The 22,973-nt window shown below is 44.9% G+C and overlaps 1 protein-coding gene across 1 annotated transcript; it reads right to left on the bottom strand.

Annotated features, from left to right (window-relative positions):
* Positions 1 to 685: 685 nt before the first annotated feature.
* On the bottom strand, positions 686 to 21,799 carry zbtb7a (zinc finger and BTB domain containing 7a; the record flags this gene model as incomplete). Its single annotated transcript, XM_005727103.2, has 4 exons — positions 686 to 4,645; positions 6,702 to 7,585; positions 8,423 to 8,986; positions 21,743 to 21,799. Coding segments are annotated over 4 exons (1,941 nt in total), but the record flags the coding sequence as incomplete, so codon positions are not given.
* Between the last annotated feature and the right edge of the window lie 1,174 nt (positions 21,800 to 22,973).

The raw sequence follows: 22,973 nt of genomic DNA, 5'->3' as shown, positions 1-22,973 counted from the left end.
GACAAAGAACTGGAATGAGTATCTGTGGCATCGTCAAACATTGCATCTGAGCCATCATCAGGAACGAGTAGTTTTGTTTTTTCAGAGAAGATTTGCTGCTTGCCTAAATTTTCTATATTTAGATTTTCATGTATAAAGAGCATGTATGATTGACTTCTATCAAAAAGACAAAAAAAAAATCCCAAATCTCTTTTTAAGAGCCTTCAGATTAAATAGTAAAACTAATAATCAAACATTACATTGGTAGCTTAAAATGCCCAGTGACTTAAATGAAAGCAGTTTTTTTCTCCTTTGGTGTTTATTGTTGCTGGACGTCTGTATATTTTGAATATACTATACATGATTATTTCTACGGAGGGGTTGGATGGACTCTTAATGAGACCACTGAGTATTAACCACACTGCTCTGTGCTCATGGAAACTCGCAGGCCTTTCTGAGGTCCCCTGTCCTTTTCCCATAAGCAGGACAAGGACATTTAACATTAGTGCAAACTTTTGCTCTTTCAGCTAAAGCACCACTTCCAGTGCTATCAGGCTTTTATCCATAACCCCACCCAAGCACCCATTAGCCCCACCTTCCTGGCACAACATCCCAAAACCATGACCACACACACACAACACACGCACGCGCACACTCACACTCACACTCACACTCACGTATAATTATTAGAAAAAAAAATAGCTGTAGCACAACACGTTATTTTAAGAAAAACGAGTGTAGACAGAAACAAAAGGCTATACATCCTTACACCTCAAATTCTATTTTCCACAAGGATACAAAGAGTGAGAGAAAGCAAACTCAAGTAAGTAGACACACATTTCTGCATATGTATTCCAGAGAAGGGCATCTGTGTGTGGCTTAGTCAGGGAGGCCCAGCCTGGAAAAATTATAGACATACTTTCAATATCTCTTGTTTACAGTAGACTAAGATGGAGGGCAAAAAACTTTGGTTAATCAACAAACAACATAAGACATTTGGGGAAACATTAAGGTCCAATGAAACATTGTGTTTAAGATGACCCACGGGTCTTGACAGGTAAAACTTCTGCCACGTCAAGATAAGTGGGTTTAGGCAGTCCAAGCCAAGTACCACGATACATGAAGATCACAAGACATTAGACTGCCCCGCTTACATCGGTCTGCCTGCAGGAGTCAAACTGTGCAATAATTAACCCCATCTTTATCATAACGAAACAACAAAAATAGAAACTAACTCTCAAGACCTGGCCAAACCCTGACAATGGCCAACAAGGGTAAACAAAGAGTTATGCAAATCTGCACCAAGAGAGCCGTGAAGTAAACAAGCAACTGTCCAATGTGTTGTTCTACAATATGGTATTTTCGCTCCTGTGGTACCGCGGACCTATTATCACTGCAGTTCCTCCGAGAACACATGTAGATTTTAGAGTAGCTGGTGAACAGATGGGGTAGACACCAAGTTTGTTTATCCAGCGTTGTCCTGAGACCCTTCAGCCTGCCAGCCAGCAATGCATGCTTGTGCACATGCATGCAAAAAAAATAAAATAATAAAAATGCATGTATGCACGCACACAGTGCTCTTTCCACTTGTCTACCTCCTCCTTCTATCCCCTTACTTTACATTAAGACGAAAAAACAAAACAAAAAAACCCCCAAAAAAACCAATCACTAGATTTTTTACAACTAAATTCAAGTGCATTCAGTTACATGGATTGATTTACTCTTTTTTGTGTGTGTGGACCTGCCTGGCTTCTCTTGTAGAGATCGACACTCGTCTCCTCTTTTCTTTTTTGGCAGCTTGTTGTCAAAACCTGAACGAAACCAGCGAAGGAGCTCGACTTCACCATCACGCACTGAAGGAAAAGGCTGATCTCATTTGCAACTGGTTTGTTTCAAAGTACCCGTTTCGTTGACCAAAGTGCCCTCCTCAGTAACAAAGTGCAATCATGACCTGCCTCTTCCCATCCAACGTGCAAAAGGACTGATAGTTGAAAAAAAGCACTACTGCAGAAATTACAGGGTGGGCTGGGGGAGGGGGGGCACTCTACATCACATGCATGTTCTCTTAACGCAAAAGGCTCAATGTGCTCGTATGGAAACTAAAGTTGGATTCTGGAGTTTATTATTGTTTAAGACGAACAAATCCAAACGTATGGAGTCGCTGACAATATTCAAACACATATGTCAGCTCTGGTGTTTTCCCCTTCTCTACAGGATACCTGGACCCAGTGAGCATGTGTGTGTGTTAGCAAGACAAAGTGTATTGGGGCTGGCAGCTCAGGGTGCATGTTTGAACAGGCTGTGGCTGACTCACACACGCTGATGATGTGGCCAGAGGGACCCTGGCTGCCACGCACACACACACACACGCACGCAAACACAGTCGCACACTAAACTGCCAGCACCAGGCGTCCTCCCCACAGTAACACCAGGCTCTAATATAATAATATCCCCTCCAGGCTGGTTCGGGGGCATTAGAGGACTACAGAGGGAGAGGGAGCGAGAGAAAAGGCCTGATTTGATCCCCTCCTGCCTGGAAACGTGGCTGAGCTGGGGGAGATTATTTTTTGGAATGCAACAGACATTGCGAGATCCCCCTCCCCTTCCCTCGATCCCCTCCCCCATCAACCAGCTGCAGCTGCGCTCCTATTTGGCCTCCCAACTTGGACAGGTATTTATTGCTCTCTTCATCATACAGGTTGCCTTACGGTTGTGTGGTCCCCAGGGCAAAAAGATTGGAATAAGCATAAACCTCCTCGCACATCAGCCCGCTTCCTTTAAATATTACCTCTCCCTCAGTTGGATATCTTTAGTAAAGCTGTGCAAACATAGAAAAAAAAAAGGTGCTCGTCTATCTCTTCGTACTCTTTGTCACTCTCTCACTCAGGCTCCTTTAACCTGCGGTTGGTTAAGTGCTACCCGCGCCTTGTCACACAAGGACAGAATCCGAAAAACTGCAAAAAGTTAAGCACATTCATTCAATCGACCCCCTCGTCCTTTGGGCAGGAACTTTACATATCAAGTGTTAAGTTTAGGACAAATGGGTGAATCAATGCTTTTTTTTTTTTTTTCCTCTCTCATCGAACATTCATACAGTTTGTTTTGTTCACCCACAAGCTTCACTCTCTGAGAAATATGACATCAAGCCTACGAGGAAAAAAAAATGTGATTGGTAACTACAACTCAGCATTAAGAGGGGCCAATGTCATATCACCACCTGCTGTATATACATGTATACAATAATAAAGTGTCAAGTACCCAAAGCAGTCAAAAAAATAAAATGTTGAGAAACAAAAATTAAGACAAAATCAAAAGGGCGAACAAACATATTGACACTGCAGGGCTGTGAGGGATAAGAGGCCACGTAGTAAAGCCAACACGTACATTGACAATGGTAGTGCTTCAGAAACACAAACCCTCCACCCCTCGTATTCCCGAGTCCTGCAATTGGCGAGCCCCCATTAAAGTGGATTTGACTCAAAGTGAATTTGCTTTTCAGTAAGACAAGCCATAGATTCTTAAAATGCATTTTAGAGAGTAAGTAACACTTCAATCAAACCCCTGCCTCATTCTTTCTGGAACATTTAGAGAAGAAAATCTGTTGCATCAAAACTGTGGCGAGTTTTCCTTGCATATGCCATATTGTGGCAATGGTGTTTCTATGGTAACTGTACATTTCAGACCTGCAAAGAATAGAAAAAGAGTTGTTTTCATTGGGAGGATTTGTCCTCGCTTCACCCGTACAGCAGCCAGAAGGTGCTTGACAGACACCTTTCTTAGAGCTTGAAGGCTGTGAGGACAAAACCAATAAAAATCTAAATCAACTGCATAGTTGCTCAGAGTTCCTTTGTATCTATCATACATTTGCCTAAGCACATATGCCACATATGTATAAAAACCCTATTATTACAAAGAAAGAAATGACCCAGAAAGTGGACGTAATGGGTGCATGATTTGAAGCGTTCTTTGCTCTTTAACAAATAAACCAACTTAAGTGCTTGCAATTCTACGCCGTGTCCTAAGTAATAGGAGAAAGAAATATAAAGATTAGATTTTTGTGACACCCTGATTTGGTTTATAGAGGAATAGTTAGTTGTTTGTTGTAGTTTTTTTTTTGTAGTTTTTTTAAATTGCCTTTGCATCTTTTACTCCTCTCTGTTCATTGGCCTGTCTCACAGGCGGTGCAGAGTGACTATGGTGTCCAGCAGTGTCCTTGTCTTCCCTGCAGTCTCAGGGCCCTGCCTCCCCTGCTAGCTCCTGCAGCTGAGGACTGTGTGCATGTGCTCCAGCAGCAACCTCCACCTCCGCTGCCGAGGTCGACTCCGATCGCCGCCTTCCCCTGATGGTATGAGACCCGGGGCCGGTGTCGGATCCGGGGCTAAGCAGGCCCACGGGGGCCTCGAGGAGCCCTGGCTCTCTCACGCGAGGTTTCCGGCCTCGACGGGAGGGGATGCCGTTGCAGCCGTCCTTCTTGAGGTGGCGGTGCAGGTGATCCGAGCGCACAAAAGTCTTAAAGCAGCTCGAGCACTGATAGGGGCGCAGGCCGGTGTGTACACGCATGTGGTTCTTCAGGTCGTAGTTGTGAGCAAAGGCAGCTCCACATTGTGTACACAGGTAAGGCTTCTCTCCTGTATGCTTCCGCATATGAACCTTGAGCTTGTCCTGCCTGAGAGGGAGAAAAATAAACACGGTCGAGTAAGAATACAAAGGCAAAAACTCTGCTGCACTAGAAGATCGGTTCACACCCATTTGAATGCACTTAGTGCACACAGCCAACTTCAGGTTCTAATCACTCGTGCAATATCACGTACAAATACATAATTAACTCAAACTATGTTATTAATTCTCACACATACAGTGGCCAGCCTAATATGCTTTGGATGGATTTATTTCCCATTTAAGAGCCATCTCCTGGATCTCCTCCAGTTCTGTGAAGGTACCCTGTCTAACTGACGAGAAGCCATAAACTTAACCTTTTAATTTGTGTAAATGCACGCAACAGCACTATTGCTAAATGATAACAATATCAGTTTTATATCAGCGTTTTACGCCTTTTGTTAACATGTATTTGACGACAATACAACAACAATTGACAGATTGCAAAAATGTTTAATGGACACCTGAATTTCCTCTGCAGCGCAACGGTTGCAGGATAATTTGGAAAGAGCTGACATTTATTGTGAAGTAGTACTGTAGTACTGAGTGCAGCTCAAGTTTGCAGCTTATATTTATCCACAAGAGTCGTACTGGGACCGACTTCTGTAGGTGTCGCACATGAGCGAATAAAACAGCTCATGTGGAAAACTTGCTTTCCAAATTGTGAGGTCTACAACACTGCAGTCAAAACAGCATACAGCATGACTCTATATCAAAACGCATCTCATAACACAAAACTATCTGACTTTCCAATGACACCACCTACTAAACTTTATCAGACTTCTTTGGCCTTCATCTGACTCTCGTCCTTCCCTCCCCCCTTTAGCCCTTACTATCTCTCCAGCTCCGAGCTCTTAAATCGCCTAACCCTTCTGTACCGAGGGCAGAGGGCTTCTAAACAAACAAGCGTAGTTAAGACAACTGCATCTGAACACATACACACCCACCCACAGGTGTGTGTATGCAAGTGCCAGGTAAGTGGATTAGCTGTCATACAAGGAAACAAATAAACCCACTGCAACGCTCAGAGGTCTGTATACCTGTGCCCTAAATAGAAATGTTAACCACGAAACGCATGTGTGCGCACACATACACAAACACACGATGCAGACGCATAGTTAGGGTGAAGCATTGGAACAAAGTGGCACACTGACAGAGGTGAATTATTTAAAGGACAGGGGTGATTTATTGCTGTGCGATGCACACTCTTAACCTTGTTCAAACAGGATTAAGATTACAGTGCCCCCTTCCCACTGCCAATCTGAATTTACGTAAATTTAGATTGGTCTTCCCTACCTGCCAGCAGAGGTTTTGGCTATTTCTAGCCAACTGTATCTATTTCCAGCACAAGTCCACTGATTAATTAATTAAAGGAACGATTTCATGGAAAAGTTAAGACTTAAATAAGAGGAAAACATGTGCACTCGAGTACCCTTCTGTAGCCTAGTCACATTTATTTGAGCAGGACATGGCAGATTTCATTAGAGAGGTAAGGGAGTGACAGAAAGAGAGAGGAGGGGGTGGTGTAACTACTCTGCCGTGGGCAATAATCAACATAACCAGAGATCAAAAGTTCACATTACTGCATTGGAGCACATAGAGCACCATCCAGCGCCTGTAATCCCCCTCTGTATCAGAGCACAGCACTTTATAGCAGCCTTCCACTAGATAACACTACCATGGCACTGCCTTCTTTTATAGGACCCCTACGTTAAAATTCCAGGACTTTGCTATGAAGGCTGTCACAATAAAACAGACCTTTACAACCCTCCAGCCCCCTCTCTCTGACCTGAAAGATTCTACGTGGCATTGTTATTAACATTCAGCTTCAATGTTATGTCGGGAAAAATCCTGGTTAGGGCCTAATCACTCCATCTTCACGTAAATACACACGCACACACACAGCTTCACAAGCTGCACTGTCTACTTAATACAAAGCTAAGTTGGTTAGCGCTAATACTCCTGCTCTTGGCTTTGTGTTTCCCCGCTGCTGGCCATTTTGTCAACAGTGTCCAAGACTATTAGCACATGTGACTTGAGGAAGTCTCTTCATTAATTGGGCTTACCTGGTAAAGCGCACTTTGCAGATGGCGCATTCGTAGGGTTTCTCTCCCGTGTGCGTTCTGATGTGACGCGGGAGCTTGCCTGCCCCTTGAATGACCTTGGAGCATATGGGGCACTTCTGGAAGGCCTTGGAGCGCATCTTCCGTTCTCCTCCACCCCCGCTGGCTCTCTCTCCAACCCCCCTCTCTGCTCCTACTCTGTCTTGGGCTGTACTGCCTCTTGATAACCAGAGTGATGGCACTCCCTGCGTTACAGCGGATGACGCTGTATCTTCGTGCTGTGTACTGCTAAAATAATTCAAGTAAAATTCCATGTCAGGGTCATCGCCATCTCCCTGGTCCTCACCGGTCGTAGCACGCTCCTTCTGCCTCTCGATGGAGTCCATCATCTGCTGCAGGAGGGCACTTGCTGAACCCCTCTCCGTTATCATCGCCTCCCTACAAGTGTCCTCCGTTTCGGGCTCCTGCCCCAGCCTAGAATTGTGAGGGAGGTAGAAGTGTCCGTTTTGGGACGGAGGGTAGTATGAGGACCCCAGGGTTCCTCCATTACCCTGCACCGCGTCCCCATCCTCATCTTCATCCTCATCGTCGTCTTCTTCCTCTGGTTCCTGTTTAGGGACCTGGGACAAGGCGAGGGCCAAGGGGGAGTAGTACTCGCTGGGGCCAACAGGGGCCCCGTTGCTGGGGGTGCCCCCGTTACCGTGATTAAAGTGCAGGTGTGCGGTGGGCAGGTCCCTGAGCTCCGGCGTGCTGCAGCTGCTGCTCCAATGCGCCCCTCTCTGGAAGTACTCCAGATACTCCCGGGCCCGCACCCGGTTCCCCTGCTCCCTTCCTCCTTTGCCTTTCCCATCCTCATCTTCACCCTCACCTTTTTGCTCACTGCCCGCCTAAAAATAAGAACAAACGAAGTGTTACAAGCCTGTGAAAAAAAACACAAATAAAAACATAAAGAGAAGACGGACTAAAGGCAGAGGAGGAAATGCATGTTTAAAATAAAATGTTTTAAAATGTTTATCAGATACAAAAGGATGATGCGTGCAGACCTGTAGGGTCTGATGCTTTTCAGCACTGACTCGGTATCCTGGATGCAAACCGAGGCGCTCAGTACGCTCATGGGTATTAGTATGCGCAATGAGAAAATGAAAACTAATTGGCAAAGAACATTCATGCCCGGTGTATGTATAAAACGAACAATAACGCAGCACACGATCCTGTGTATGTCTTCGCTGCCGTACTCTGTAACTCTTAAAAACACCAGTCTTGAAAAAGGTTATCAAGAGGCTTCAACTTTTGATAAAATGTAACAACAGATGCTAGAAAGCTTCCGATAATGATTTGACATCACGTCATCTTATCTCATGATGTAAAGCATTATCCATGCAGTGCAGCATGTCACAGCTACACTTGATCACATTGAAGTGTAGTTGCAATGTGCTGTGTCTGTACTCTGTTAAAGAGCATGCTGTCCCTCCATGAATGCTGTTGGCTCAGAATGAGTAAGCGCTGAACTAACCCCACGGCTGTGGGAGTGTGTTTGGCATAGTGAGAGAAACTGATAAAGGCCGTGATATAAGCTTCACTATGCTGAGCATTAATTGAAGTTGATGGCTTAATGACAGGGTGGCCCTTTGACCATGTGAATGAATCAGTTACTTGGCTAAAGTACAGTTCATGCCTAAATTTGAATTGTGACACAAGTTACTTTAGCATTAAAAGTCTCATACCGGCGGGGAGAGCACTTTGGTGTCCAGCAGGTGTGTACAGACATCCTGGACAGGTGGGATTTCCAGGAGACGTGCAGCAGCAAGGATCTCAGCCACACTGCTGTGACTGACTGTCAGCGTGGCCGTGTAGGCAAAGTCCAGCAAAGCTCCCAAAGCATCCGCTGTCATAAAGTCGATGTTGTAGATGTTCTGTTGGTCGGCGGCTACCCCTGACGTGAAGAGCTTATGGAAGTAGGTGCTGCAGGACGCCAGGACGGAGCGGTGAGCTGGGAACTCCCGATCTTGGGAAACCAGGAGCACGTCACACAGCAGCCCGCTGAGCCGCTGCTTGTTCAGGCTGCCCAGTATGTCTGCGCTGTGTTCAGGGAAAGGGATCCCCACAGGACCTTCCTCCGCCTCTCCCGCTCCACCTCTCCCTCCTCCACCCCCACTGCTTGCTATCCCCCTGAGCCGCCTTCCGCCCCTCCCGCCGGCTCCTAACGACATCTTCCACCAGCCTGCCGCCGAGCCGCCTAGCACAGCCCCCACCCGTGTATCCGTCCTGCCGTCTGTCCGTCTGCCTATCTGAAGGAGAGTAGAAACAGGTGGAAAAGAAAAAGAGGAAATTAGCAGACAGGTATTACATGGACGCAGAAAGAGAAACAAACATGTATTATCTGAATCAAAAGTTTGCGGAGGCCTTATTTGAAAATCATTTAAATATCAAGCACAAGAACGGAGAGCTCTCAGTTCACAGTACGCAGCTGGTAAAAATACGCATAAAGATTTTTAAATATCTTTGGAAAAACTGCAAAAACATCTACGAACTTGGGCCATATCTGGTAGCCCAAAAATTGACAATATTGTCAAATATAAAACTGAATGTACAATTAGGGTGCCTCCATTTGAGCTTTGAAGCAACATGTGAATACAGTCAAAAGAATTTCATTTCTTAAAAATTGTCATAACCAGTCTGTAGCCTAATATGACACCATTTGAATACAGACTTTTTTTCTAGCCTATGATCTTCAACCAAATAAACTGTACTGACTTTTCCAGCCGGTCAATAAAAATTTCTAATGAGTCACTCATCTTTATTCATTAATTTCTTGGCAGTTCAAAAACTTCTCTGCTGCTTTTTCACACCAACATGTCGACAGTTTCTGTGAAAATACATCAAACCTTCCCAGAACCACATACATCAAAATCTTCATGACATGCTGCTCAAAATAAAAAGATCCTGCTATAAACCTGACTGAAACCAAACTTCACCATGAGCATTTCACACTTGCCAAATTTGCTGAACGCTGTAAACAATTTACTTTGTTCAAGCAGATTGGTTACAAACTCTGTGCAAAACAGGTCTGTTACATATATTTGGTGCAAAGAATTAGATTCTAATGGTGCTGAATAAACAGTAGCCTGCAACAATTTACATTTGGGTCAACAATTGGGTGAAGATGTTTGGACTGCATCCATGCAGGTGGCTAGGAGCCCATTTCCTTGTATATACGCCCACATCTATGGGAGTGTGCATGCACTTGTGCAAGGAATCAAGTAAGAGGTCGTGGAGGACAGATAGGCAGAGGGCTGTGGGGATCAGAGTGCATGCTGGGAGCTGGGCTGTGCAGGCTATGCTCTCTGTGTCGGTGGAGAGCCAGAGAGGGAAGTGAGAGAGGTGGAGGAAAAGAGGTGGAGGGGGGGGGGGGGGGCTGCCAGAGCAGACCCTGTGGAAAAAACTCCACAGGAGGAGGAAGAGGACACGCAACAAGCTGCGAGGGAACGGTATTAAAAAGGGAGGTTGTCAATCCGGTCTGAGCTGGTTACCCCACCCTGTACTGTGTGCCAAGTTTCAGAAAAGGCCTGTCCCCTCGCTCACATGTGGGGGGAGATTAAAATGATCGACTGAAGCCTGCGCAGTGGGAGGGGGGTTTCGGCAGAACAAGCCATCCTTGGTTTCTCTATGAACGCACGGGCACACAAAATACTGTAACATCAATAACATATCAAACACACACATACAGACTCCAACCCTTTCCCCCCTTCTCCATCTGCCAGGGAGACCCAGCAGGGGGCAGCGGGTGGTGGTGGGAAGCAGGGATGTGTTGCATGTGCTGCTCTCTACGAGAGCAAGGCATTGAAATGACATTCCTTCAGATCAGACCTTCTGGTGTGTTTGTACACTACACCCCACTAACAAACCTGCCAAACCTGGCTGCCTCTCCTCTTTTGTCCCAGTTCACCCATGCTAACCTCTCCTTCTCTCTCCTCTGGAAAAATCTGATGACACACCTGAGATTTGGCAACATGTCACCTTTGTACAAATAAGCAGATGCATGTTTAAGCTTATTATGAGCAACTAAATAGGTCAATGATTTTTTTTTTGCATTAATTACCCAAAAATCTAAAAGCTTCTACATCCAGAGATCACACACAAGACTGATTTACGTGTTTACATCGTTGTGCTGTGTTTGATTAGTGTTAAATATGTAATGGCTCCACCATTTTTTTTTATTATTTGCTGTAATTCTCTCTTAACTCAATTCAGTTTTGATAGGCAGCTGACCAGAAAGCCTCTGCGAACACTGCCAACGTCTTTCGCAAAGCTCTGATAGAAGCGGACTGTCAGACATGGCAAGAGCAAATTTTATTATCCAACCCCTCATCTGAATATGTTGAGGGGGGGGAGGGAGATGAGAGCAAAGACAAAGAGAGATGACACGGGAGGGAGAGAGCGAGCACGAGCGGTATGAGATGGAAGAAAGAGCAAGAGAAAGGGCAACCACATGGCTACCGGTCACGTCCTTCGCAGGTGGAAATAGATCTCTGTGAGCCCATCCAGACCCGAGCCAACCTGCTTTTCTCTAATACAGATCTACAGCACCTGCACTAGACCAGACAAGCTTGTATAGCACGCTATCCCCCGCACATACAAAGCTGACCCTAGGTCACGGCTTTTTGGGGTAAAGACGTTGAGCTGAGAGGAGATAAAGAAAAAAAACAAAACACACACGCATACATGCGCAAACTTGATCCAGCGCCAATGAAGCGCGGAGGCACAACTCCGCATGCAAAAGCCACCTGTCCTCAAATAAACCTACAAAGAGCACTACGAAAGAGGAAACACAGTGCAACAAACCTGATCCTGACACCTCCTCATGGCTTGAAACATTCCTTATCACTAATTCATGCCTGTGGGTGACAAGGCCCACAGCCCGGCACAAAGCAGCGCAGCAGCTGTCTGTGTCCCTGGTGCTCCCCGTCCAGGGTAGGGCCTCCTCTCAAAGCTCAGTCCATGAGCACCCAGGCCTGCTTTGCAAGTCAAACAAGTCCTTTAAAATAGGACCTACCCATCCCTTCCCCGCCCTCATCACCTTCATTTCATCTGTAATCTGCCCCTTCCCATATATCTGCACACAACGGTCGTTTTTGACTTTCTGTTTTGCTGTTGTTTCGATTGACTGTGCAGTGACCTATGCATTAAATATCTTTGCCAAGACAGTTGTACCCGATTTTAGTCTCACTCGCAGACAAACACGTTATGACGGGAAGCGCGGGTATTTAGTAAAAGCAGTAGTATTTTGGCCGAAACACATCATCTGTGAAACATACCACTCATTCCAAAATACAAAGAAACAGTCTGCGCAACCTCAGGTGGTTTTTAGATGAGAAAATATATTGCTTAATGCACACAACAACAAAAAAGCAACCGAAAAACAACCGTCAACCAAATTTCACAGCGAATACCACATCAGTATCTGTCTGTTATTCAAAACTTTCAGTTACCTCTTTCTTAAACTTGAAAAACATGAAAATTTGTAATTGGCTCATAAAAATATTACACAACTCAAAAGTGCTGAGAAATCTGCCTTTAAAAGAGAACAAGCAGAACAAACATGAGTGAATTAAAGAGCCCTTAAACTATAAATGCTAATGGAGCATGTAGCAGCCATGTTTTAAAAGTGAAATGCAGGAAAATTATTAATTTTATCTGTTTGTAGTCCTAGACTTTTTACAAGAGAACAATTATTTCTCAACTTTACTCGGGTGAAGACTTTATGCATTCACCATCTCATTCGCTATCCAAGTAACTCATTTATTAGGACCTCAAGTGTTTGTATAAAGACTCGAGGAAACTGCGGCTCCAGAAATGAAAACGTGAAAAATCTTTGCATCTGGTTGGCCCTATGGCCCCGTCTATTCTTCCATAACACTTTAAAAAAAAAAAAATCATATCTCTTTCTCCCTTGCCCTTATTTCACAAACTAACTCAACTGTTTTTGCCTCTATGGCAACAACCAAGGGAATCACTTTACTCAGGTCAATAAAGTTCAAGGTGGGACAAAGAGGGCATCGCAAGATAACTGGAATGAGGAGGGGGGTGGCAGTTCCTAGGAAAAGTGGATTTTGATCAAGTGCCACAGCTAAGTGACTCATTGCTGCCAGCAGTGGAAGGAAACCTGATTGGTCATATTGGGAGCGAAGCAGGAAGAGAGTAAGCAACTGATAAAACTGAAGCTGCGAGGGCTGGCCTAGGCCTGGCAGCTTTCACTAGAAACTAACCATGGAAGCACTGCCAAAACATAGACACAAAGCCAGTGAAAAGGTGGTGGGTGAGGCAGGGCGTTAAACTTACAAGCTCGCTCATAACTCATGAGCACATGGAGGCCCAGGAATCCGGCTCAGATGTCAATGATAAACTCAAGAGATCTCATTCGGTTACCTGGTATAACCTGTTACAATAAGTGGAAAGGTAACCACCCACAAGTGGGGCAAAGTTTAATTTGAGGAAGCCAGCAGGGGGATTTATGATTTCCTTAAAGAGTGTTCGTGCTGCCGTACAGCTCCAGAAGAGAGACATGTAGCTGCTGTCAATGAAGTGCAGAAGCCCTCAAACTGTTCTGAATTTGCATGGTTTTATTTTCCTGACCGTTTGCACTGTAGTACTCAGACCCACAGCCTACTAAACACACAAACAAATAAAAACAAAACTGTGATTCACTTTAGCATGACACATCGAAATGACTGCTCTCGCAATGCACACAATAACAGAAGTATCTTTCTTTTTGCACCTGGACATCTTCTCTTATTAGACAGCATTTTACTTAAAGCATATGTAAATGATGTTCTGATGTAGTTTAAACTCCTGAAGTAGCAGTCTAAATAAAAAGGGACCTTCTTAAATAAAACACTGTTGCAAGCACTACAAATCTTGTTTTGTGGTCACTAAATGTAGAAAAGAAAACACCACGCTGGTAGATAATCAAATCTTTCAGATTTTTTTTTTTTACAAGTAAAGCTTTAACTTCAACAATTCTTTAAAGCCAGTTACAGTTTTGTGGTTTTGATGACAATTTTGTGCCGCTGATCAGAATTCTAAAACATGGTAGGGAGACTAGCTTCTCTCAGGCTGCAGCATAATAAAACCACATCCACAGTCTGAGTTCCTTTTAGTGTGAGTAACATAGTTTGACACTGCCATGCTGCCAACCAGGAAGTGTATGAAAATCTAAGACGTGCCTTCAGAAACCGCACTACACCCCTACACTGCGTCGTCCGGCACAACTTGAGCTGGCCAATCGGTCGGTCCGCAGGCCCAACATGCCCCGGCTGCATCGCTCTGTGCATGCGCAGTCCAACGGGGAAAGAGGACTTCCTGTGAGTCTGTTGCAGGCGTGTAACAGAACCCGCTCTGTTATCAGATGACCAGCTCTCTGCTTGCTCGATCTCTCTGTCCCTACTGTCTGACCCCCCCTCCACGCACACACCACCGCCTCCCCCTTCCTCTCATCTGTCGCTCTCATCTCATCATTGCTCCATCTCTGTCTCAGAGTCTGCACTGCATGTATCCACCACATCACCCACTTCCCCTTTCCACTGCTGAGGAGGCAAAGCAGCGCAGACCAACCCACCCTCCCGAGTCTCACCATCCCCTAATGCATCCCACCCATCGTCTCTCTTGTTTCATTGCAAACCGATTCTCTAAATCAACGTGCGGACAGCGTCAGTTTGGTCTCATATCCTCCTTCCTGATCACTTGGCCTTTCTGCTTAATTAAAAATGAGCCTTTGGACTCTGTCCTACAGTTCTTAATATCAACTTCACAATAAATTAAAGTGTTGACAGAAGCCTGCCGCCTTCGACTATTCCATGGTTTTTACTTGATATTGAAAAACCCTCGCTTAACAAAACATTTAACTCCCCAAGTGTGGAAATTCAAGTCTAGCTTCACCCCCCCCCCACTCTGAAAAACATCTCAGCCTTTTACTCTCCCACTCTAATTTGATCAGGTTGTGTTGGCCTCTCCATAATAAATGTCCCAGAAGAGAACAGAAGAAGCCCCTTTACTCCCCCTAGACTTCAGCACAACAACAGAAAAACAACAGAGAGGGGTCTGTCTGTCTAGCCAGGCTGGAAGCTGTGGTATACTAAGCAGCTGACCAGGGGAACCAAACATTAGGGGGAAGTGAAGCTGCATTCACCATGGAGGAGGCTAACCAAACAATATGAACTGGAGATAAATGTGCAAACGCATATAAAAGAGCATGTATAGAGACGGGGCAGAGAAACAGTTTAGCACACAGCACGACAAGAAAATATCAACACGAGTGACACTAGATACTAGAGATTATGTGCCCACATGAAGAAAAAAAAAAGTAAAACTCAACAAACACAATGACTGTTACATGCGATGTACAGTACACAGCCAACATTTCACTCCGAAACGAACCCTCAAACTGCCACGGCGACATCACGCAACCTGTCTTCTCAGTCTGTCTGAACCTGCTAGTTTTGGGCCATAGTGGTGTAGGCACAAACATACAGGAATATCAAACTGTATTCAGCCTCACCGCCAAATTGATGGGTGGTGTCTTGGACCTGCCCACAGCCACTGAAGTCCCCTGCAATTCCCCTGGAGTCTATTGTTGGTAACACAGACGCACACGCATGCGTGCACACACCCATACAAACACATATGGCGTCCTAGTTTAACCTCTTGCTGGAATTCTCTTGAAATAACTATACTTTTCTGACACAGTAGTACCTAAGAAATAACACAGCACAACATCAACACAACATTTACTGTAACTAATACATACATGCATTTGTTTGTAACACTGGGCTAAATAGAAAATATCGCCTGTCACCTTCGGAGAAACATTCCAAACACTTTCCCAGCACTTGGGCGTCTTCGTGTACTGCGCTCTGCTTGTACCCTCTCCGTGCCCACACACTTAAAAAACGAGTTCAGCAAGTATGCAAAGCCAAAAAATATGCATCTGGTTATCGGGCAAAGCAGCCGAGGGTTGCTATGAAGTCTTTAAACCACGAGCCGCAAGAAAGCATTACACGGCAGACAAGATTAGAATCTGCTTTTAACAAGATACTGGTGATGAAGTAGGTGAATGGACTGCGCAGAAAACATGTCATGAGATTGACCGTGGTGCAGCTGGCTGAGAAAACCTGAAATCAAGCCACAAGAACATAAGTTCTCCAGGAGAAAGTTTTCAGAGCTTATGTGCTATTTTAATATTGCATGGACTTCGCTGTGACAGCTTCCCCTACAAGCGAAAATCAGCTGTCACGAGATGTGTCACATATTCTCTTTGTCAGCAAGAAGAGATGCCACTTACTGATGATTCTCAAATAAGCTGTTGCTCAACTGCTCACCTGTACCCTGTCAGCGATCAGCGTGGTCGCGCTGCTACAGTCTAGAAAACATCTGATATGGTGGTTTTTGTGGAGTTGGTTTAACAGCCCTAAAGAAGCAGCAGTACAGGATGTGCGACTGTCTTCATCTTTTCACTCTACTAATAATAGCAGCAGAGCAATTTAATCACAGCAGTAGGTAAAAAAACATTCAAAGAAAAGTGCATCTTAACAGCATAAAAATAACCCCCGTGCACAATGAGCTTAAATGGCCAGAGTTTAAAAAGTTAGCGTGGTGGAAAGGAAAAACTTTGTTTAAACAAGCAGCTATTTCTCTGTGCACAAACTTGCACTCAACAGTGACCTATTTGCCATTCTCTCCTTTATCTGCAAGTGGGTCAAGAACTCTGAACTCTGTCAAGCCCCTTTGCTCTCACCCACAACATGCTATGGCATTTATTTCCTCTGCTTGCCTCTCGTCTCCTTTCAGTGACAGCCTAAAGACCCAGTTTGTGTACGCGCGCACGTGTGTGTGTGTGTGTGTGTGTGTGTGTGTGGATGCCTTTGTGGTGCTTACCAAATAGGCTGAAAATGTTTCCCGAGCCCTATCTGCCTCCCCTGCCTGCCGGCCAGCACTGCTGCCTCCGTCTCTGGGCAGGGCTAGAACTCCACCAGACAGGAAACTTACGAGTGGCCCTAGTCATACAGGCAAGCCCTTGCCTGATCCCACACAAACAGACACCTACCCCCCACCCCCCACCCACCAGCACCAACACCACCCCACCCCCCCTCTATTTTCAGCCCACAACTCAGCTTTGCATCCCCCACCCTCATTGGCTTGACAGCAGCTCACTCACCACACCTCCTTGTTGGGATAGGCTGGCGGCTGTTCCCTTTCCTGGATGGCCGAGGGCAAGGCACTCTGGGATATAGAGTTCTGCAACTCCGTTTGACCTGGTTTACGGTCCCTGCTGTACACTACGAGTCCCAGCTCCCTCTGCCCTCACCACCCCCACTATCTCCAAGCCTCCTCTAACGTAAGCACTCGGAGCTGAATTATACACTACAGTATGTTGCTAGCAGGCTGCCAGGTATTAAAGTACAGAGCAGCCATGTAGCAGGGCAGAGCTTCGCAGGGGGAAAAAAGCAACAACATTTCAGCCTCAACTGTCAGAGCAGTACTGAAGTCTTTCATCAGCTCACGCTACAGTGACATGGCAGACCCCTGAAACTCCTGCCCTAATTTGTGACTTATTCATATGGTGAGCAGTGTACCAGTGCCACTCCAACATGCCCTCCACACACAACTCACACCACACGGAGCCTTTCAATCGCTGCCATCCCCAAAAGTTGTTGCCATTGCTTTTACCATGTCCGATTGAATTATTTTTGGTTCCTCCTCCTTGTTCACTGCCCCCCCCCCCTCCATCTCTTTCTCTCGCTCTCTATCTCGAGAACCCCCCCCTCCCCTACTCTCCCTCCTCCACCACCTCCACCTCCTCTAAGTGCTTCCACCTGCCTGAAAAGTTAATGCCTTGAACACATCCTATAAACTTTATCTCAAGATTCCCCAGAGGTAAAGAGCAGCACAGAGGAAGTACTTTAGAAGGATTAAAAAAAAAAAAGAGGAACCTTAACTGGAGACTACTGCTGCGACCCACCTCTCCTCTCCTCTCTGGCCAACCCCCCCACCCTGCTCTCCTCTCTGGCCCCCTCCCTCATTCCTCTCCTCTTCTGCCCTGCTCTCCTCTGTTCGACAGGCCCAGGGCAGACAGAAGGGGGGGATGACAGGGTGTCTTTAGCTCACCTGCGATGGCCGTGGTGGTGCTTGTTGTGGGTTAGCTCAGCCCTCTCCTCTCCTCCTCTCCGGAGCTCTCTCTCCCTCTCACTGTTGTGCAGCTTAAAGCCCCGTATGCGCTAACCAAGCAGCAGCAGATCAACTCAATTCCCTTCCTGGTTTCTGGAGGGCAAAGAGGTCCCTCCCTTTCTCTCTCTCCCTCTCTCTCTCTCTCTCTTAAAGAAACAGCATCCCCCCCCTCGCTCTCTTCTCCCTCCTCCCTCCGTGGAATAAAAGTAAAGTGAAAATCATTTTGTGCTAAAACAGTTGACAGTTATCAAAGTAATAAAGTCACTCACATGTAACACCAATCATTAACCCACAGCTTCCCACTCAGCAGTTTCACAGTGAATGTCTTCCAGTGTTCCCCTCCACAGACAATCGTGTTTTCTTTCTTTCTTTCTTTCTTTCTTTCTTTCTTTTTTGGGGGGGGGGAATGCTAAACAGTGTTGTAGTCCGTGTCTGTTCTCACCCGCCTCATCTCTTGCTGCTCCTTTCCTTTTCTCTGTCAGTTGAGTCGCACCCACCCATCCTATTGCCTGAGGTCATGGTGTCCCACCCCAAAAGCAAGTCTTGGCACATTCCAGCACATACACTGGGGGCTGCCAGCAACCCCCCTCTATACACATACACTCTGGCTCTGCACAGTGTTTGTGCATAATACCTGCCAGGCTCCAACAGGTGAGGTATTAGAGAAGACATTTCTAAGTGAAAACGTGTCTTACCCACTGTGGAGAACAGCGAGTTCCCGTGTGTAAATTTACAGTCCGTGTATCTGATGTTGCGCCACTTCCAACCACCCACTGGCACACCCCCTCAGTGAGAGCAAGCCAGCCATTGTACCACTGAGTGGGATGGAGCATAAGATGTATTTGATAATCGTGTTGCACCATGAACCAACCCAGCACACCTCTGAATGCACTTTTAAGCAAGATGTTTTAAGCACGCACATACAAGACACACTTTACACAATGTTGCTGTTTGTGAACAGTCTTTGAGCCACACAGGAGTCCCACAGTGTAGCAGAGCCTGACACTGACTTGGCACTGCACACATGCAGGGGAATTAAGGGCTATTTGGCAGGGTGAGGCAGTGACACACTGTCTGTCTAGAGGGCACTGTTCAGCCAATCTCCACATTAGCACGTGGGAGTTATAGCTCACAAAGTTCAGAAAAACATGTGAATTGCAGTATGTAAACCTTTGATGTTACCACTTGCTATAATTTCCAAAGCTAAGACAAGAGAATGCAGGTTGACCGGCTGTGGCCAAAGCGAAATGAAAAAAACAAACAAACAAACAAAAACCAAACCAGGATATACACATTCACATAAATACATAAAATTTTCACAAGATGCCTTCTATTCAGTTTTGCCCTAATTACCCACAATGAAAATGAGTTGTTCTCAGTCCACAGCAGTCTGAGATGATGTCAGACATTTTTATAGCAATGTCGCTTTTCGGTCCAATATAAACTGGTCCTCCCCAGTGCCAGACACCCCACATCAGATCTGGATTTGTCATTACTGTCTGAATGATGGTTTTGATTATATCTCAACAAAAAAAGAAGGCAGTTAACAAGAATTCCTGTCCACAGACTGCCATGACCTTCTCACAAAAGGTCTATATATATTTAGTAAAAGTAAAAGATTTCTGTAACCACAGGCATAGACTTTTTTGTATAATCTCCAGTTTAGTCTTTAGCACATTTCACATGCAGGTAATAATGCTTAGTTTAATGAAACTGGCACAGGCTATTGTGTCTGTAAACATTTTTTCTTCCTGTATATGCAGGCCCCAAAGTACACTATCAGTGTAACTTGTAACTGTGAATTGCATGTTATTATAGCTTTCGTTCAAAAGGATTTCTAATGTACTAATGAGTGGAGAGAGTGTGTTGAGAGGATGGAAGGAGCACTTTGAGGAGTGCATGAATAAAGAAAATGAGAGAGAGTGGACGACAGATGGAGGACAGTTAGTGAATCAGGAAGTGCAGAGGATTAGTAAGGAAGTGAGGGCAGCTAAGGCATGAAGAGTGGAAAGGCACTTGGTTCAGATGACATACCTGTGGATGTCTAGAAGAGGGCAGTGGACCTTTTGACACTGTTTAACTCAATCTTAGAGAGTTTGAGCCTGAGGACTGGAGAAGAAGTGCACTGGACTGATTTTCAAGAACAAGACTGATGTGCAGAGCTGTAGTAAATACACAGGGATAAAGCTGATGAGACACACCGTAAAGCTGTAGGAAAGATTTGTTGAATCTAGGTTAAGATGAGAGGTGACGATCAGTGATCAGCAGTATGGCTTCATGCTGAGAAAGAGCCCTACAGATGTGATCTTTATTTTGAGAATGTCAATGGAGAAGTACAGAGAAAGTCAGATGGAGCTACACTGTGTCTTTGCGGATCAGAAAAAGCAGATAATTGGCTGCTGAGAGAGGAACTGTGGCACTGCACGAGGAAGTCAGGAATGGCAGAGCAGTATGTGAGGGTGGTGCAGGACATGTATGAGGACAGAGGCAGCGGTGAGGCGTGAGGTAAGAGTGACAGATGGCGTTAAGGTGGGGGTGGGATTACATTGGGATCTGCTCTGAGCCTCTTCTTGTTTGCAGTGTGGACAGGTTGAGAGATGAGGTCAGACAGGACTCTTCAAATGAGACTGTGATCTGTAGTGAGAGTAGGTAGCATGTGGACGAGAGCCTTCAGAGGTGGAGGTATGCTCTTAGAGAAGAGGAATGACAGTCAGGAAAAGGAAGACAGAATACCTGAATGACAGGGAGACAGATGTAACAGTCAAGCTGCAAGGAGCAGATGAGTTTAAATACCTGGGGTCAGCCAACACAAGAGAGGTAAAGCAGAGAGCGCTCCATCGCAAATATAGCAAAAAATATACAACTGGATTAATGTCAGGGGATCTGTCCAGTTAATAGCATTCACTTCTGTCTTTAAAAGAATGGTTACTTAGTTACGGACCAAACACTTCTCTACCAACATTCACCGGGCATGTGTTCATGATCTTTGGTAAAATTTAATAAGGTCTCTAACTCGTTTATTCTGTTCCAGCCCAGTACGGCCACACTGCATTAGAAACACGCAGCGGGTGTTACCAAAATTTTTTCCAATGTGGGTGACCCAGAGGAAATCAGAATATTAGATCAGAAACAAACACAGTACAGAAAACCAGGACAGAAATCATTGTTTGTGTTTTTTTAGGCTCATGTGCAGCTATGTGCCTATAACGTGAAAATTGGCAGAGCCAGAAAAGTGCTTCATATAAAATAACTGTTTAATCATACACATGTAGTAAATATCTATAGTAAAATATCTAAAGTAAATTTACTCATTACGGGGAATGGGCCTTTTCAAAATTATGCATGTTCATTAACAATGTGGACACCTTTTTTTTTTTAATTTTTATTACTCATGTAATACTGAGTACGTTTATCTAAAAAACGCATAATACATTAAAATCTCTAAAATAAGTAAATAAAGCTTTAAATTCAATAATATAGAATAAAATGCACATTATTTGCATACCAAATACAGTGGAACAGAAGTAATAGAGTCTGGAGCCTGGATCTGCCGAAGATTCTTCCTGTTAAAAGAGTGTTTTTCCTTCCCACTGACGCCAAGTGCTTGCTCACAGGGGGTCGTCTAATGGTTATATAAATAGAAACTGAACTGAACAGAACTAGAGCAGCCAAGCGGCGGTGCTCGGCCTCTAAGTTACTTCTGCCTCCGTTTGTTTTTTTTTTGGTTTTTTTAGCGTAGCTTCGATCTGCCTCTCAATGCTAAAGTAACACTGCCCCAAAAGTTTTTAAAAATTACATTAAAAAATATAAAGAATAAAACTTACCGCGCTGAAGTCAGCATTCAGCAGCCTGGATTCCAGTCGCCATTTAGGTGTTAACCATCAAAGTTAGCTAACTAGGCTATCCCTACTCACGGGCACTGTTGCTAGGGTTACCAGCACTGATGTACGGAATTCTGTCAGCCAATCAGAACAGCTCCACAGGCAATAATTAAGAAATACTAAAGCCATCAAGCCAACCCCACTTACTACCTGCCACTCAAAATTCAGACTATGCACTAAAAGTAAGATTTTGTAAACATGTAGCCAAATTGTATTTTTATTTCATCTTTTTTTAATCCTTAGTTACTAATTTCTTTAAAATAAATGATTAAAAGCTGAAGAAAAAGCTAGCTGCAGTTTGCATATCTTAACTATTCAAATTAAAGGGGCTACACTCTCAGGCAGTTTTATTAGACACACCTGTTAATTTCCTCTTTATCTAAACAGCCAATCACATGGCAGCAGCTCAGTGCATTTAGAAAAGAAGTCATAGTTAGGACAACCTGCTGAAGCTCAAACCGAGCACCAGGTTGGAGAAGAAAGACGATTTAACTGACTGAATGTGGCAAGGTGATTTTTCCAGACAGCCTGGTCTGAGTTCTGTAGAAATTGTTGATTTACTGCGTTTTCCCACACAACCACCATTTGCAGAGAACGGTCTGAAAAAGAGAAAATATCCAATGAGCAGTGGTTATCTGGGTGAAAACACCTTTTTTTGACATCAGAGGAGATAGGCCTGACTACTTAAGCTTATAAGAAAATAAAAGTAACTAATTTCCAAGGTGTGCAGAAGAGCAATCTGTGAACACAAAACTTAGTGCTAGAGCAGCAGAAGACCACACTGGGTGCCACTCTTGTCAGCTGAGAACAGGAAACTGAGGATACAACTGACAAAAATTAGGCAACAAAAGAGTGGAAAATGTTGCCTGTTGTGATAAGTGTGGATTTCTGCTGCAACATTTGGATGGTAAAGTCAGAATCCTGCCGTTTACAGTTTAGGCTGCTGCTGGTGTAAATGTGTGTGTGGGGGAGGTGGGGGTCATGACCTGGCACACTTTGAGCCACGCTGAAACGCTACAGCCTGACTGACTGTTGTTGCCATCCATGTTCAGTATATTCATCTTGGCTGCTTCCAGCAGGATAACACACCATGTTAAAAATCCCAACACAGTTGGGTCACAAGGTACCAAGTCAATAAAGCACTTTTGGGAATCAGTAGAACACGACTACAGGA

The sequence above is a fragment of the Pundamilia nyererei genome, unplaced genomic scaffold (assembly GCF_000239375.1).
Source record: "Pundamilia nyererei isolate P.nyererei 1_Seehausen unplaced genomic scaffold, PunNye1.0 scaffold00023, whole genome shotgun sequence".
NCBI classification, from domain to species: Eukaryota; Metazoa; Chordata; class Actinopteri; order Cichliformes; family Cichlidae; genus Pundamilia; species Pundamilia nyererei.
This window is presented reverse-complemented; position numbering and strand designations above follow the sequence as displayed.